Here is a 15,008-nt window from a genome sequence, read left to right on the forward strand (position 1 = left end):
GGGTCCCAAAAATTATATACATTATAATACATGTATATATATTTTACAAAGAAAATTGAGTAAATTGAAGTTATATCGAAGAATATAAAAAATCAACTCTGCTAATACAGCTATAGCCAAATATAAATATACTTCCAAAGTAAGCTCTCGTTTGAGGATTGTGTAAGGTTGGTTAGATCCAAACAAGCTACCTTTTTGCAATAAAATGAAGATGTTTTATTATTAGAATTATGTTCTCTCCATTCAAATTTCTACCCAAGCATCTTAAAAGTTACTTCACTAGATTGAAATGAAAATTTTATGACTTTCTATCATAGAATCTTTATCATATTCTGAGATTTAAAAAAACGATTTCTTGCATCAAAATTAAAAAAAAAAATGTTTCTTTATTAATAATTCATTTTAAAGCAGAAAGATCATTTTGTCTATTTGACTTGCAAGTTTCACAATTGTATGACATTATTCTTGCTCTTTGAATTAAAATATGCCTATACCATATCTATTTTCTTGTTAAATTATATACTTTTCTGATGCAAAAATCATTCTTAATTTATGTATAATGGCACTTCAAGTATTCCCTTATTCCTATGCATATTCATTGTAATGATTTGGCCTTATATTTATGGTTCTTTTCTTTATCTAAAATCACAACCGAAATTAATGACAGACGGACATATATACAAAACTTAATGAATAATTGAATCAAGATGTTTCCGTTATTTCGCAAAAGTTTTGCGTTATTTCGCAAAGGTTTGCGTTATAACGCAAAGGTTTGCGTTATAACGCAAACATAGGAAGAAATATTAAAAAAACAAGTTGTGTGGCGCTAATACGCTTCCGTACAAAGGTACGTGTTTTTTTTTTTACTTTTTCTTCTTTTTTTTTAACAACGAATGAGTTGTCTCTTTTTTACTCTTTGATTGTACAGCAAAGAATATTCCTTCTTTGTCTTAATAATGTAAAAAATATCTAATTAATTCCAATATGATAAAACAAACAATAAGTCAGACACTAAAGTTTATTTCATTAAAGTAAGCGGGAATTTGCGATTATAATTTTCTTTCTTTTTCTTATTAACGACTGAGACACATTATGAAAAACAAATTGAATTAAGAAACATATAATATTACCTTATGTCCTGTGACTTTCTGTCCAGTAATTTGTGTTTCTATTTCTTGTGTTGCATGATTTTTCTTCATTCTTTTCTTCTGTAAAAATTATCTTCATTGAAGAATCAAGTTATGCTAAACATAAGCTAGCCCCTCTTAATGAAACCTCATCATTATACGATAAAAAATTAAAGAGTTATTTATATTTTATTTCACATTGGAGATTTTAATTGTGTTCAAAGAATGTAAACTCCTATAATGTATTAACTTCCCGTGTACAAGGTGTCAATTAAAACTCATTAGAACATATTATGATTTACCTTGTAATCAAATACTTTTTTTAAATTTACACCTAATATACATATCATAAGGTGAAATTGTGTGTCTCGGAGACATTATAAGTTATATTGTTTGCAGCATACCTTTATATATAACAATTTTATTTCCTTATTGCAATGACAAGTTTAATGCACAGTTGCTCATGTAAACGAGAACAAAAGTGTGCAATGCAGATAAAAAAATTCTTGTGTTCTTGAACAACAGACAAATACAAAATAAAATAATTGCCAAGATTATCAAGATTATCAAATATGCATCAGATAAAGGCAACAGTAGATACCGTTGTTCAATGGTCATAAATCGATTAAGCAAAAGCAAATCCTGGTCAAAAATCAAAACCAAGAGATACACATCAACTATAAGAGGAAACAACGAAACAACAGAAACACTGAAGTGCAAAAAAAACAAAACAAACGCCAACATACATAGAAACAGACTATTTGATAACAACTGCCGATTCCTGACTTGGTACAGGACATTTAAAGACATTATGGTGGGTTGAACCTGGTTTTATGGCTAGCCAAACCTCCCGTTTATATGGCAATGCTAAAAATATCGATAAATGACAACATTACGTGACAGGAATACAATATAATAAATGCAAGAACACTCAGGACAGAGAAATACATAAATAAATAATATAATAGTATATTACAACATGTAAACCACAGAATAACAACGGACATCTACCAGGAATTTACGACAGTACACCCCAAAATAATTATAAACTGTGCGTCGCACGAATGTATCAAAGCCAAAAAAAATGACGTAATTTTTGTGACGTTTATTTTATCACAGGTTAATTTCTAAAAAATAGAATATAAGATTGGGATTGAGTTTGTAATGGTGTTTTTTTATGTATTTTCTAATCATAACAAGAATATTAAAACATAATTGTGTTTATAATGGTGTAAATATTTGTATTATCTAATTTCTTCTTAATCAAAAATGTGTATAAACAAAAAAATCCTGTGCATATAGTTACATTAAACTAAAAAGCATAGAACTGAAATAGTTGATTAATTATCTTAACCTTTACATACATATAGAAAATAAAAATAGAATTCAAACCACAAACGATAAGACACAAAACAATATCCAACCAGACTTACAAAAGAAACATGATAACTAAATACATGCATGTTGGATATATAAATACCGAGACACGTCGTAAAGCAATGCGAATTCACACTCGGCAAAACAGTCATGTTCGGGAATAGGTCACGTTCAGTACTTAGCAGACCAGACGACGTAGATTGTAAACCACAATCTAAGACGTGGTAAAAATGTCGTTAGTAAGATTAGACACAGACACATCGTGTTGATCAATCAGTTCGTTAGTCGTGATGGTGTCCCTAAAAATTACGGAAAGTCATTTTTAATCTTTCCTCTTCATAACTCTGGTGGAGCAGTTTCTCCGGAAGGACCACACTCCTGTGTATGAAGTCCGTATAGTGTGCACATACAGAGCATTGTGTATCAACTGAGATATGTAAACACAATACGATGGAGCAGATTGTAGTTTGCTGCTGAGAAATGAAAAATTGATAATTGGGAAGTTGAAATCATCCCGTTTGTCATCGATTTTAGTTTGAAGTCGTCAATCTGTGTCAATATTACAGAAAAAGTCCAAGGTATGAAGCAGTCTTTCCAGAGTATCAGTAGTATTCGTAATTACAAGTTCATTGGGATATAAGGGTGTAAGTACTGACTGAATTATGGGTTATTCAGTGATAGGACATCCATATATCTGAAAGTAAAATTGAATAATCTCGCAAGGTGCTTTTTACTTTTTTTTGAAGGTTCTGAATGAATTCTGCTTCATATAAGTACAAGAACAAATCGTTTAGTAGGGGTGCACAATTGGTACCCATTGGAATACCGACTGTCTGTTGAAATAACAAACCTCCTATCTCAACAAATATATTGTCGATTAAAAAGTCCAACATTTTCATAATATCATCTTCTGTGTGGTTCTTCACAGAATAAGGATTACTATAACTCACAATAAGAAATTGATATCTACAGTTCCCATTTTTATAGAAAACGCTATGTTTAATGAGATGATGAAGACGATCTTGCAATTGAGCAAAGGGAATAGTAGTGTAAAGCGTAGAAAAATCAAGTCTTTATGCTGCTTCAAAATTGCAGAGATTGTGATTTACGATTTAGCAGTAAATCTTGAGAATTTGTAAGAATGCACATCTGATTGACACCACTGGTTGAATATATCTCATGAAAAAATTTTTGAAGGCCATCTTTTACTGTAGAAAAAATACTAGTAAGCACTTTAGAAAGATATTTAGACGAACATCTTGATGATCCAGCTAAGCAGTTTTGTGAATTCTTGGTATCCAGTATAATGATGGTAGATTTTCTTCGTTTTCTTTGATGTTAATACGATAAAGAAAGAAGGACAGATTTGTGATTTTGTAAAACATATGATTTACAACTTCTTTCATAAAAACGCCTACAATTTTTCTGAATTTGCTAGTTGTCATCTTAAAAATGATTTAATGGTAGCATGGCAGTTTAAACGATTACAAAAGTGTGAATGCCTGCATAAGTTGCTGCCACTGTAAATAAAAAATGTATGGTTAGCCAACTAAAAAAAACCGGTCCATTTTGTTAAGAAAAAAATAAGAGAAGGAAAGTGAAAAAAACCTTATGATTTTAAAGAAATCTGTCAAAGTTTTATGAAAACCCATTATGACAATAATTTCAAATTTAACCAGATAACCAATTTTTAACTCTAAATAGTATCTATTGGTTTTGTAGAAGTTTCTGTAAAGGTTTGAAATAGCTCAGTCATGTTTTAAAAATTTAACCCTATAAAAATATTTCTTAATTTGTTAACGTTAACCAAAAATTAAACAAACTAAGACCCCGTTCATAAATGTAAGTAATTTCATCAGCAAAATATGGAAAGATACAAAATATTTAAATATCTCATGCAACTCTACTTTTCATTGCAATGATTTTTTATACTTTGCCTTAAGTTACATGTGAGAGCTACCATATGTTTATGCTATGATAAATGAACCAGCTTAAATCTGGAAACTTTATTACAAAAAAGTCACTTGTTGTGTTAGTATGGCATTCTATGGCATTCTAAACATGCGGTATTTTACCTAATATTGTTATTACATGCATAGTTTGTCGTAAAAATATATATAACTAAATATTGGCATTATCATACTTTCTCCTTGTTTTTATGCTACAGATTGTGTAAAAATGTTTATTAAGGTATGTAAATACAAAAAGTATAACTAAATGAACCTGTAAAAGATTGAAAACAAAATGAAAAAATCAAGAGGGCTTTTCATATGCAATCCACACGGAAAAGTTCAAAAAAAGAAAGAAAAATTGGGTTATTGTCTTCTATTACAGTTACAGTTCAAATAAATTGTAATACTTAATCTAAAATTTTGGGATTCATTTAAGTATATTACTGGTACTATAAAAAATATGTAATGATGATCAGAAGATCAAATCGAATGAATTAATTCATTTAACAATGTCATAGATAAATTACATTTCCGGATAAAAAAAAAGTTTATTCTCGTGCAATCATTTTGTATAAATGATTCTGATAGGGTGACAACCAATGACAAATTCTCTATTTACCTGTCTTTAAGGAAGGGAAGCCGACATTTTGAATTCTGGAATGTAATTTCTTCAATAATGATAGTAATAATAAATTAAAAAAAAACTCACATTGTTCAAAAAGGACTCCATTTTCTTCTTAATCTTTAAGGGAATTTTATTGGAAGGCGTTAATTTAAAACTATGACACCAAATGTCCTGCAAATTAACAGCCTCACACCAGGCTTCTCTTTTTCCTCTTTTCCCTGGTACTGCCTTGGTACAAGGGGACCAGGGTCCAGTTTTTGACCCCTTGTACCAATGTAACTGTATAATTTCTTCCTCTTCAACTTTCAAAACTTTTCCTAGCTGTGGCCAGTCCCTGGCATATTTATCCAAATTGGTTAATACAAAATTTCCCACAGCTGGAACTTCATCAACTTCCTTTCGCTTCTTACTCTCTTTCTCTTTCTTTACCATGAAAATCTGAAAATAAGTCCACATTTAATAAAATTCTCATCAAATAATTAGTATATATATTAAAATTATTTCATAATAAACAAACAAATACATTGTTAACTTTGCCGCTGGAAACAACACACCTTAGTCTTACGTCTTTTTTTCTTTTTTGATGCAAGACAAAACGAAAGATGTACACATTTTCAAATTACAAAAGTCCTCCAAGAGTGTGTCTCTAAAAATGACAAATGAAACAAGTGAAAGTGCTATTGACATAAGATAGGTTCATATAAGTTTGCAAGCAAGAATACACTTTTTTGTTCAGCCCTATTTACAGCATACCCTGTTTTACTTACCCTAAGCACAGGACAGCTTGGGTTAACTACCACTGTGCACAGCACAACCTGAATCATCAAACCTCAGTTTACCAAACCTGTGCAAAGCACAGCCATAGTACTATCCCAGTGCACAGCGAATCCTCAATCAACTAACCCTGTTTACGGAACGGCCTCAGCCAACTAACTATGTGTACATCACAGCCTCAGTCATTAAACCTCAGTTTACTAAACCTGAACACAACACAGCCATAGTATTATCCCTGTGCACAGCGAATCCTCAACCAACTAACCTTGTGTACGGAACGGTCTCAGTCAATTTACCCTGTGCACAGCGATTCCTCAATCAACTAACCCTTTGTACAGAACGGCCTCAGTCAACTTACTCTGTGCATGGTACGGCCTCAGTCAACTAACCATGTGCACATCACAGCCTCAGTCAACTAACCCGGGGAACTACACTGCTTAAAACAACGTACCTGATATATAAGGTTCATTGCAGTAATGTATTAGAAAAAGAATAGCTGCGTGCACATCTGTATGAAGTTATGGATAAGATTATATACATAATATACTAACGGTAAGTCAAGTAATAAACAACAAAATTATTAAGAAACTATGTGCAGAATGGATATGATGATGACATAACATATTTGCTTTTTCACTTTTAAAAGCATATGAGACATTAGATATGTTAATCCGACAATTTTGTCAAAATTCCACTTAAATAATAATTCGAGAATTACTTTGGTCCTTTGGACCTCAATGTGGACCAATTTCATAACGGGACCCGAAATCCAAAAACTAAGTTTAATTTTGGACTCTTTGAACCTTAATGTGGACCAGTTTGTAAACAGGTACCAAAAATCTAAATTCACAAATTGATTCAGCATATCAAAGAACCCCATTAATTCAATTTCTGATGAAATCAAACAAAGTTTAATTTTGAGCCCTTTGGACCTCAATGTTGACCAATTCAATCCAAAATCTAAATACACGGTAAAAGAGAGGTGAACGATACCAGAGGGACATTCAAACTCTTGAGTCGAAAATAAACTGACAACGCCATGGCTAAACAATAAAAAGACCAACAGACAAACAGACAAACAATAGTACATAAAACAATGCAGAAAACTAAAGTCTGAGCAACACGAGTCATTTTGGGGCCCTTTATAGCTTGTTGTTCGGTGTGAGCCAAGGCTGCGTGTTGAAGGCCGTACTTTGACCTTTAATTGTTAACTTTTAAAACATTGTGACTTGGATGGAGAGGTTGTCTCATTGGCACTCATACCATATATTCTTATTTATTAGGATCAATAAGAATTATCCAACAAAGATAAATTTGTAATTAATATAAAGGGCACATCCAGTACTTTTGCTCAGTGTTATACCAAAAGGTACTGTTGTTCTCAATTATAAATTGAAGGAAAATCTTGTTATATTCATATCAATGATTTAAAATCCTATGTTTTTCATATTTATATGTCATTTTCATTTGCAATTCAAGAAAAATCCTTTGTTTTAAACAAATTAAAACAGTGACCGAATTTTTCCACAATAATATACAATACAACATAATGTAAGTTATCTTTCCCTAAATAATACCAACAGAAAAAAAAGTAGGTATACAATAAGTCTAATTACCATGGCTTTCTTTGTTCTTACACTCAGATTTATTTGATAATTTCAGAGCCTGTGTAATTTTGGAAATAAAAAAAGGATTGTTTTGCCTATATAAAGTAAAATAAAACTTATGTATGGAGGGGGAGATATGTAACTTCTTACAACTTCGTCAACCCTTGACAGGCAAGACATTTTTGTGCCATGTATGTAAACTGAAAATATAAACCTTTAATTCTGCTGCTATTCAAATAAAAGCTCTAATAGTAAAATAATACTTTTACTTTTATCATATATCACCCATGAAGACACAAATATTATGAATAAATTAATCACACGTCTCAATATCATGCTCCTAATAAATTACTAGATTTCTGTCATTGCGGTTATTGATGGCCATGATAAAAACCGGTCTTTTATATTTAGACCTGAGCGTCACTGATTAGTCTTGTGTAGACGAAACGCGCGTCTGGCGTGTCAAATTATAATTATAATGGTACCTTTGATAACTAATTATATTTATATATATATATATATATGTTGTGTACAAGTTATCATTTTGTACAAAATATAATTTATTATAATTTGTATTTTGACTTTGTACAAATTGTAATTTATACAAAATGATAACTTGTACACAACATATATATATATACATAACATAAACATCTTTATTCGCAGCAACAGTTCTTGAGCATCAACTTATGCTACGTGAATTAGAGTTAGAATTAAAAGAAATAAATTTTACAAGAACAGTAATAAATGTTGTTGAAATATTTCTCTATTATCCAGTTTAGATAAGGTTCTATCGAATTTCGTGCTTAAATGTTTGTTTTTACCTTGGTCCATTCGCATTAAATGGGTAATTTTCCGTTTGCCTAGTGATTTTTAAAAGTTTTATGAAATTGTTAAATTTTTGCTGAATATTTATTGAATTTTGTTGATATTTTTTGCAGAACTGTTCAGTCAAGATGCATTCAGATACGGAATAATAATTATCAACGGGTCAGGAAAAGGATAAATCGGGTAAGAATTAGAGAAACAAAAATATTCCATATTCCAATGACCTTTATAGTATACAGTCAATAAAAACTATTTTGACATTAATTCGTATAGCATCATTTGAAACCATGCTTTAGAATGTATTGTCAAAAGAAACCACTTTAAAATAATAACAGATTAATATTTTATTTTAATATTTCTATCTAAAATTTGTATGATAGAGAACATGCAGTAAACTCCCTCCGACTACCTCGACAACTATAACTGGTATACATTACCTGTGTTCAATAGTTTTCGTTTGTTGATGTGGTTCACAAGTGTTTCTTGTTTCACGTTTTTTTTATATACATGTACAGATTAGACCGTTTGTATTCTTGTTTGAATTGTTTTACACTGACATACAGTTCTCTCAAGAGTAAATGATTAATAGAACATCAAAAGTAAGGCTAATTTTTAAAGTTTTGATCATGAAAATATCTTATTTCCCATTTGGAACAGTCTAGGATTAGGATGATTTTTGGCACATTGAAACAAAATCTTGCTTAATACTATTGCTACAAACGCCATCAAGCAATCTAGAATATGGGTTTAAAACTGTGTAGTTTACTTTCTTATTATGTAAGCTGGAATGTATTGCAGTTAGACTATAATCCACTGAAAACAAGTGGACTAAGAAATGATTGCCTAAATGTCACTGTATTGACGTTAGCATTGAACTTATATTTTGTGGGGTTCTTTTTTCTTAATTTGTTGAGTTGCTGACAACAATTCGTCCTATTTTCTGTTCTATGTTTTGTATACCCCACATCTCTTTTTATTTACATTGACAATGCATCTACAAAAATTGATGCCCTCGAATCCAAATATGTTTTCTGTATCTGGGGTTCATAATGTAGTTGATTTGTAGTTGATTAGGTTAACTTACAGTCATATCAAGTTCTATAATAGATACAGCATCATCAGGTTTGGTTTCAAGTACACATAATTCATACTCCTGGAATAAAACTTTAATCATCTGTTAATATATAAATACACCTTGTTAATTTTAATGTTCTTTTTTGTATTCTCCTCAGGTGGTGTGCCCGCTTACCATTATGACCTTCATGTGACCTTGTAAACGGTTATTGTTTAATCGATTTTCATAGTGTCAATTGTTATTGAGTGCAAAACTTTTAATCCAATTTTATCGCAGTTTGATATTTTTGAAATGCAGTTCATATCTGTTTAAATAATTAAACTAAAAGGAGTTTTTATTGTGGAAAACAATATTAAAAAACAAATGACTCTCTTGTAGTTTTAACTCTGGTGATTCGGAAGTACAGTGCCGAAGTCTGGAATTTTCTCTATAAATAGTGCCGAAGTCTACCAATATCTCTTCATAAATTGAAAAACAATTAAAAACAAGCATTCTGAGAGTATTGCATGGCAATACATAGTCCCCTACCGGTTAAAGAATTCATTGTACTAGAACAAAATGCTAACTTGATCTTTGATGTGTCATGGCGTAAACTATATAACAAATATCAAGTCAATATCTTCAAGCATGACGACAAAAAGTGTGGAAAACTGATTATTTGAGTGAATTTTCTAAGTTCAAGGACTCTGCACAAAATAAAAAGACCGGAATAAAGTTTGAACTTTATCTATATACTTGTAATGATAAAACTATATACCAATGATTTTAACTTAAATCAATATCTTCAAGCATGATAAAAAAGAGTGTGGAAATCTGATTATTTTAGTGAATTTTCTTAGGACAATTACTCTGCACACACTCATCAGACCGGAACAAAATTCTAACTTGATCTGTAACTTGTCATGATAAAACAATATACCAATTAATAAATCAATATCTTGAAGCATGACAAAAAAAACTGCTAAAAACCGATTACTTGAGTGAATTTTCTATGTCCAAGGACCATAACTCTGCACAAAATCATCAGACCGGAACATAAGTCGAATTTGATCTGTAACTTGTCATGATAAAACTATATACCAAATATCCAATCAATATCTTCAAGCACGAAGAAAAAAGTGTGGAAAACTGATTTGCCGGACTGACGGATGGACAGACAGATAGACAGACGGACGGAGTGCAAACCTAAAGTCCCCTTCGACTTCGTCGGTAGGGGACTAATAATTACTTCATAACTAAACAATATGCCGCCAATTGGTAAATATTTGACCGCATCATTATTCTGACTTTGCTACTATTTGAGATTACAACAGGCTTATCCGCTGGGAGAAAATGTTAAGGCCGTGGGTGGTCAGGAGGGAAGACAAGCCTGATCGGACGTGCAGCCGACGAGAGGGGGGGATACAAACATCCTTTAAAAAAATTACACCCATAATTCAATTGAATGCATGTACCTAACTAAAACATATCCAATTTTATACTCCGTCTTAAAAGATTTATGTCCATCTCTTTAATCGTTAAATCGCTGTCAAGTACTAGTTTTAAAAACGTTTTAACTATATAAAGAATTCAAATAATTATACAATGCAAATTGATTTTTTTTTTCGATATCGATTTAAGTATTATTTTTCATCATTTTTTGTGAAAAAACTTCTGGCAAACAGAAAAAAAAATAGCCAAACATCATGCCGATGATGATGAGATTCAGACTTTTTTTTTAGTTATAGACTCAACGTGGAATTGATTGTTATTTTCCAATTCATATATTCATGACAAAAAGTTTGTTTAGCTCCAATTCAAATAAAAAAGTTATGAACAGTCATATTTTGGGACAATTTGCCAACTTCATAGTGTTCTTTTTTATTATAATTGAACGAAAATGTAATTTAGATAAAGTTTAAGGATCTACGAATGGTATTAGAATACTCATTTTAATATATTGAAAAGCAAGGAAAGGAAATTCTACAGCAAAAAAAGAAAACACTAGGATTGAACATCTACTCGAAGATTTGTTTTAAGGACTTCCCAAACTTTATTAGGACGAAAGAAATGCAAGTCATCTATCTCATCTCTGGAAACACTGATTCATTAGTTTCACTATACGTGTTTGCCAAAAGTTTCTAAATAATCAACTCACTTAACGTTTTGGTTTTTGAAGTGAAGTTGATAGGTGTGTCTATTAAGTCTATCTTTAATATGGAACAGTTATGAACAAAAAGAGATGCAGGGTATACATCACTGAGACAGCAAGCAATTAAACATCAAAATAACGAATAGACACATAGAAGACATAATTAAGGTATATATACACCATATGTCAAGCCCGAAATAGTTTTTTCATCACTTTGATTAAAATTCAGATCCATCGTAATTTGCTCACTCTTATGATCGAAATCAGACATCTATATGTTGATTGGATATGTTTTTCATAGAACAAATATTGGATCCCCCTTTATGCTATAACAGGATAGGGGAGAATGTTATCTAAAGAAAATTGTCATTTTCTATTTTGATTGATACTTGCTTATCAAACATCTATAGTTAACAATGGCAAAATTTTCAAAAAGAATTTTATGTAATTTTTTTCGTTGAATAAGGGTCAATTTGAAATCATATATTCATTAACAAAGTGAAGGTGTTTTAATATTAAACTACAAAACAAGACGTGGAAGAAGTATTTGTAGAACAACGCCCACCCCCACCCCCCCCCCCCCCCCCCACCTCCCCCCCCCCTCCCCGGGGGCATTGTGCATAATTTATCTTTGTGTCAAATAAAGAAATATTTAGCACGAGTAAAGTTTTATCCTATTCAGTACTACAGACAATACTTGACATAACATTTCATTTCATATAAGATAATTACCATCACTGGAAATTAACCAATCAAATTTTCACCCCTTTCTTTCCTGTTTACAAGCTTTAGTAACCAATTAACCTCAAGTTTCCAAAATATTTTATAGAAACACCAAATAAAAAAAACAATGGTGCTTTGAAACACCAAAGATATATGTTTATGAATCAGAATTTTTTTATTGCAATGAAATATTGGATTAATTTCCTTCAACTGTCAAATTCTAGGGAATATATTATTTTCCTATCCTTTTTCTTATGCAATCGGATGTGTCGTACTATGATTTGGTGGTATTGCACGTTTGAAAAAAAACCAATCAAACTCAAAAATTAAAAATACACTTTTATACATACACTGTAGAAAGGGAGCCTAAAGTGTTTATTTTGTCAAACTTATTCCTGTCATGCATATGTACGAATTATTTTAATCAGACTTTCATTCTCTTTAGCTTGTGTTGGTTATTTATTACAACGCTTTTTCTTAATGTATTCTTAATATGATAATCATTTTGCAACTGTCAACTAAATGAAGACGATGGTCAGTGCCCGACAATAATATATGACGTAATATTTGACGTCACTTAGATGAATCTCGTTTATGTCACGAAACGCAAAAAACTGTAAATATTCTTAATTTCTTTAAACATTATAACTGGAAATGTTCAAAAGCAACAATTGAATATGTTGTTAATAATCAAAATTCTACAATTTGCAAGCTTGGCAATAAATTACTTCACAGAATATAGAAAGTAAACTCTGAAAAATTAAATAAAAGCTAAATGAAGAAAAATTACAAAGTTTCAAAACATTCACTGCCTGTTTGATGTACTGTTCGGATAAATTTGCATGAAAATACGTAGAAAAAGTTTGTGGAGTAGGTTTTAAAATGAGTATTTATTTATAAGTCATGTCGGTTATTTTACTTCTCGATATATAACTTTGTGAAATTGTCATAAATGTCCTCTTGTGACATGGCTGGTGGTGGCCATATATGTCCTCTTTGGGACTGAGAGGGTAAAGATGCCAACTCATATCCAACTATCGCGGTCATCACGTGAATTTTAAAATTCAATTGTATATCATTAATGGACAATTGATTATCAATGAAAATGATCGGGCTACATATATTAAACGATCATAACTTTTTTTATTATATTGTGTATTTTACCTTCCAACCCCGCGTTTTATAGTATTTTCAAATTTACAATTAAAAATGTTTTAAGTTTCAGTTCAGAAATATGATTTCTTGCTTCAAATTAAATTTGAAAATTGAGGTGACATAACCACACAGCCTCCGTTGACTTCTTCGTTAAAACTCGATAAATTTGCAATGGGACCTTCTTATATAATCAATTTCTCAACTTATTTGTTGTTAATAATATCCTTCCAACCCCTTAAAAGATTGACAACACATTCATTTAAATGAAATCGAAAACCAAATTAGTTTAGGTAACAAACTTTTTGCTTCAAAATTTGATTGAAAAGTTCACATTTTGGCATTCGTTGGCAATATTTTGAAAATGGCGGCCTCTGTCGGAAGTAAACAACGACACGACATGTATACATTTAGTTATTAATAAAAAAAAAAGTAATATTTGAAAAAGTGTTTCTTATTGTTTTTTTTAGAAATTTCATAGTTTGCCTTTAATTCAATATATTTATTAGAAACAGTCTCTCGCACTCAAAATAAAGATTTATATGCATCAACCATGCACTGTTTACATTGACAGCGAAGGCCGCGTGTGAAAATATATTTTGTGAGATTTTTACGATGAAAATCGAATAACTGTTTGATGCATGCGTTTTCAGTCATTGTCTTACCTTAAAGCAGTATAGAATCTAACATAAGTTCCTTTTGATAAAGTGGATACATTGCTGTTTGTTTTAATAAAATTTCGAAGTAACGTAAAAAAATGGCGACCAAATAATTTTCAAACGTAGACGATGTTCGACACTAATTTTGCCCATGCAAATAATTCAATTTAATTTCACTGTTTATATTGCAATGAAATATGACAGGTTATTGTCACTCTAACAATACCAAAGGACATAGCTAGATTAAGGAGATATTAAGTCATCAACGTGATCAAAGAAAACAAACATGGCACCTAATCACAATGTAAGTTTTGACAAGGCCTATGTAGTATTCAATTTGTCCGATTCTTAATGAAAATATTTTATGATATTATTTTATATTATTTAAAGAAAACCTCGAATGAATGTTAACCGAGGTGAAATATCACAGGCACTTGTCTCAGAAAAAAATGTGTTATATTAAGGTATATAGGAAAAATAATTTCTGAGACAAGTGCCTGTGTGATATATCTATATTTTTCAATTTTCTAAATCATCACAGGGGAATCCAGTGCTGGTTATCGCAATTAAACCAGTTTCATGCAGAGTTATCGAACGTAATTATGACTGGAATAGTTGCATATGACGTCTGGGTCCTTCTGTTTCCCCTCATTTGTCCATTTGAACAAAATCTGACCTCCTGCTTTTTTTTTTACATTTATTTTGCTTTGAAATTTTCGTGTTTGATCTGTTTGAAGATTCATTTATGGAAATTGTGTTACTTTAATGAATTTAAAAATTAAACGAATAATAAGAGGTAAACGTCTGCTTTTAGCAACAATGTAAACATTCTGATCTGGATCTTTAAAATTCTTGCATATAGCATGTGAATTTAAAACGCTGCAATGAAACAGATTATGAATAATAGTTATCTTTCTTAAGTGTTCTGTACCCTAAATTTAAGATGCAGTAGATAATACTCAACGAATAATCCATAGT

The 15,008-nt window shown here is 30.9% G+C and overlaps 1 protein-coding gene across 20 annotated transcripts in view; it reads right to left on the bottom strand.

Annotated features, from left to right (window-relative positions):
* The window catches only part of LOC127711442 (ubiquitin recognition factor in ER-associated degradation protein 1-like), a 410,122-nt gene that overhangs the window by 227,626 nt on the left and 167,488 nt on the right, over nucleotides 1-15,008 (bottom strand). Inside the window, exon 11 of one of the 20 annotated variants that reach the window (XM_052217510.1) lies at nucleotides 1,131-1,208. The exons of the other annotated variants lie outside the window; for them this stretch is intronic. Within the exon in view, the coding sequence (XP_052073470.1) occupies nucleotides 1,131-1,208 (78 nt within the window). The remainder of the gene's footprint in view (nucleotides 1-1,130; nucleotides 1,209-15,008) is intronic. 20 annotated transcript variants of the gene reach the window in all.

The sequence above is a fragment of the Mytilus californianus genome, unplaced genomic scaffold (assembly GCF_021869535.1).
Source record: "Mytilus californianus isolate M0D057914Y unplaced genomic scaffold, xbMytCali1.0.p SCAF_8, whole genome shotgun sequence".
NCBI classification, from domain to species: Eukaryota; Metazoa; Mollusca; class Bivalvia; order Mytilida; family Mytilidae; genus Mytilus; species Mytilus californianus.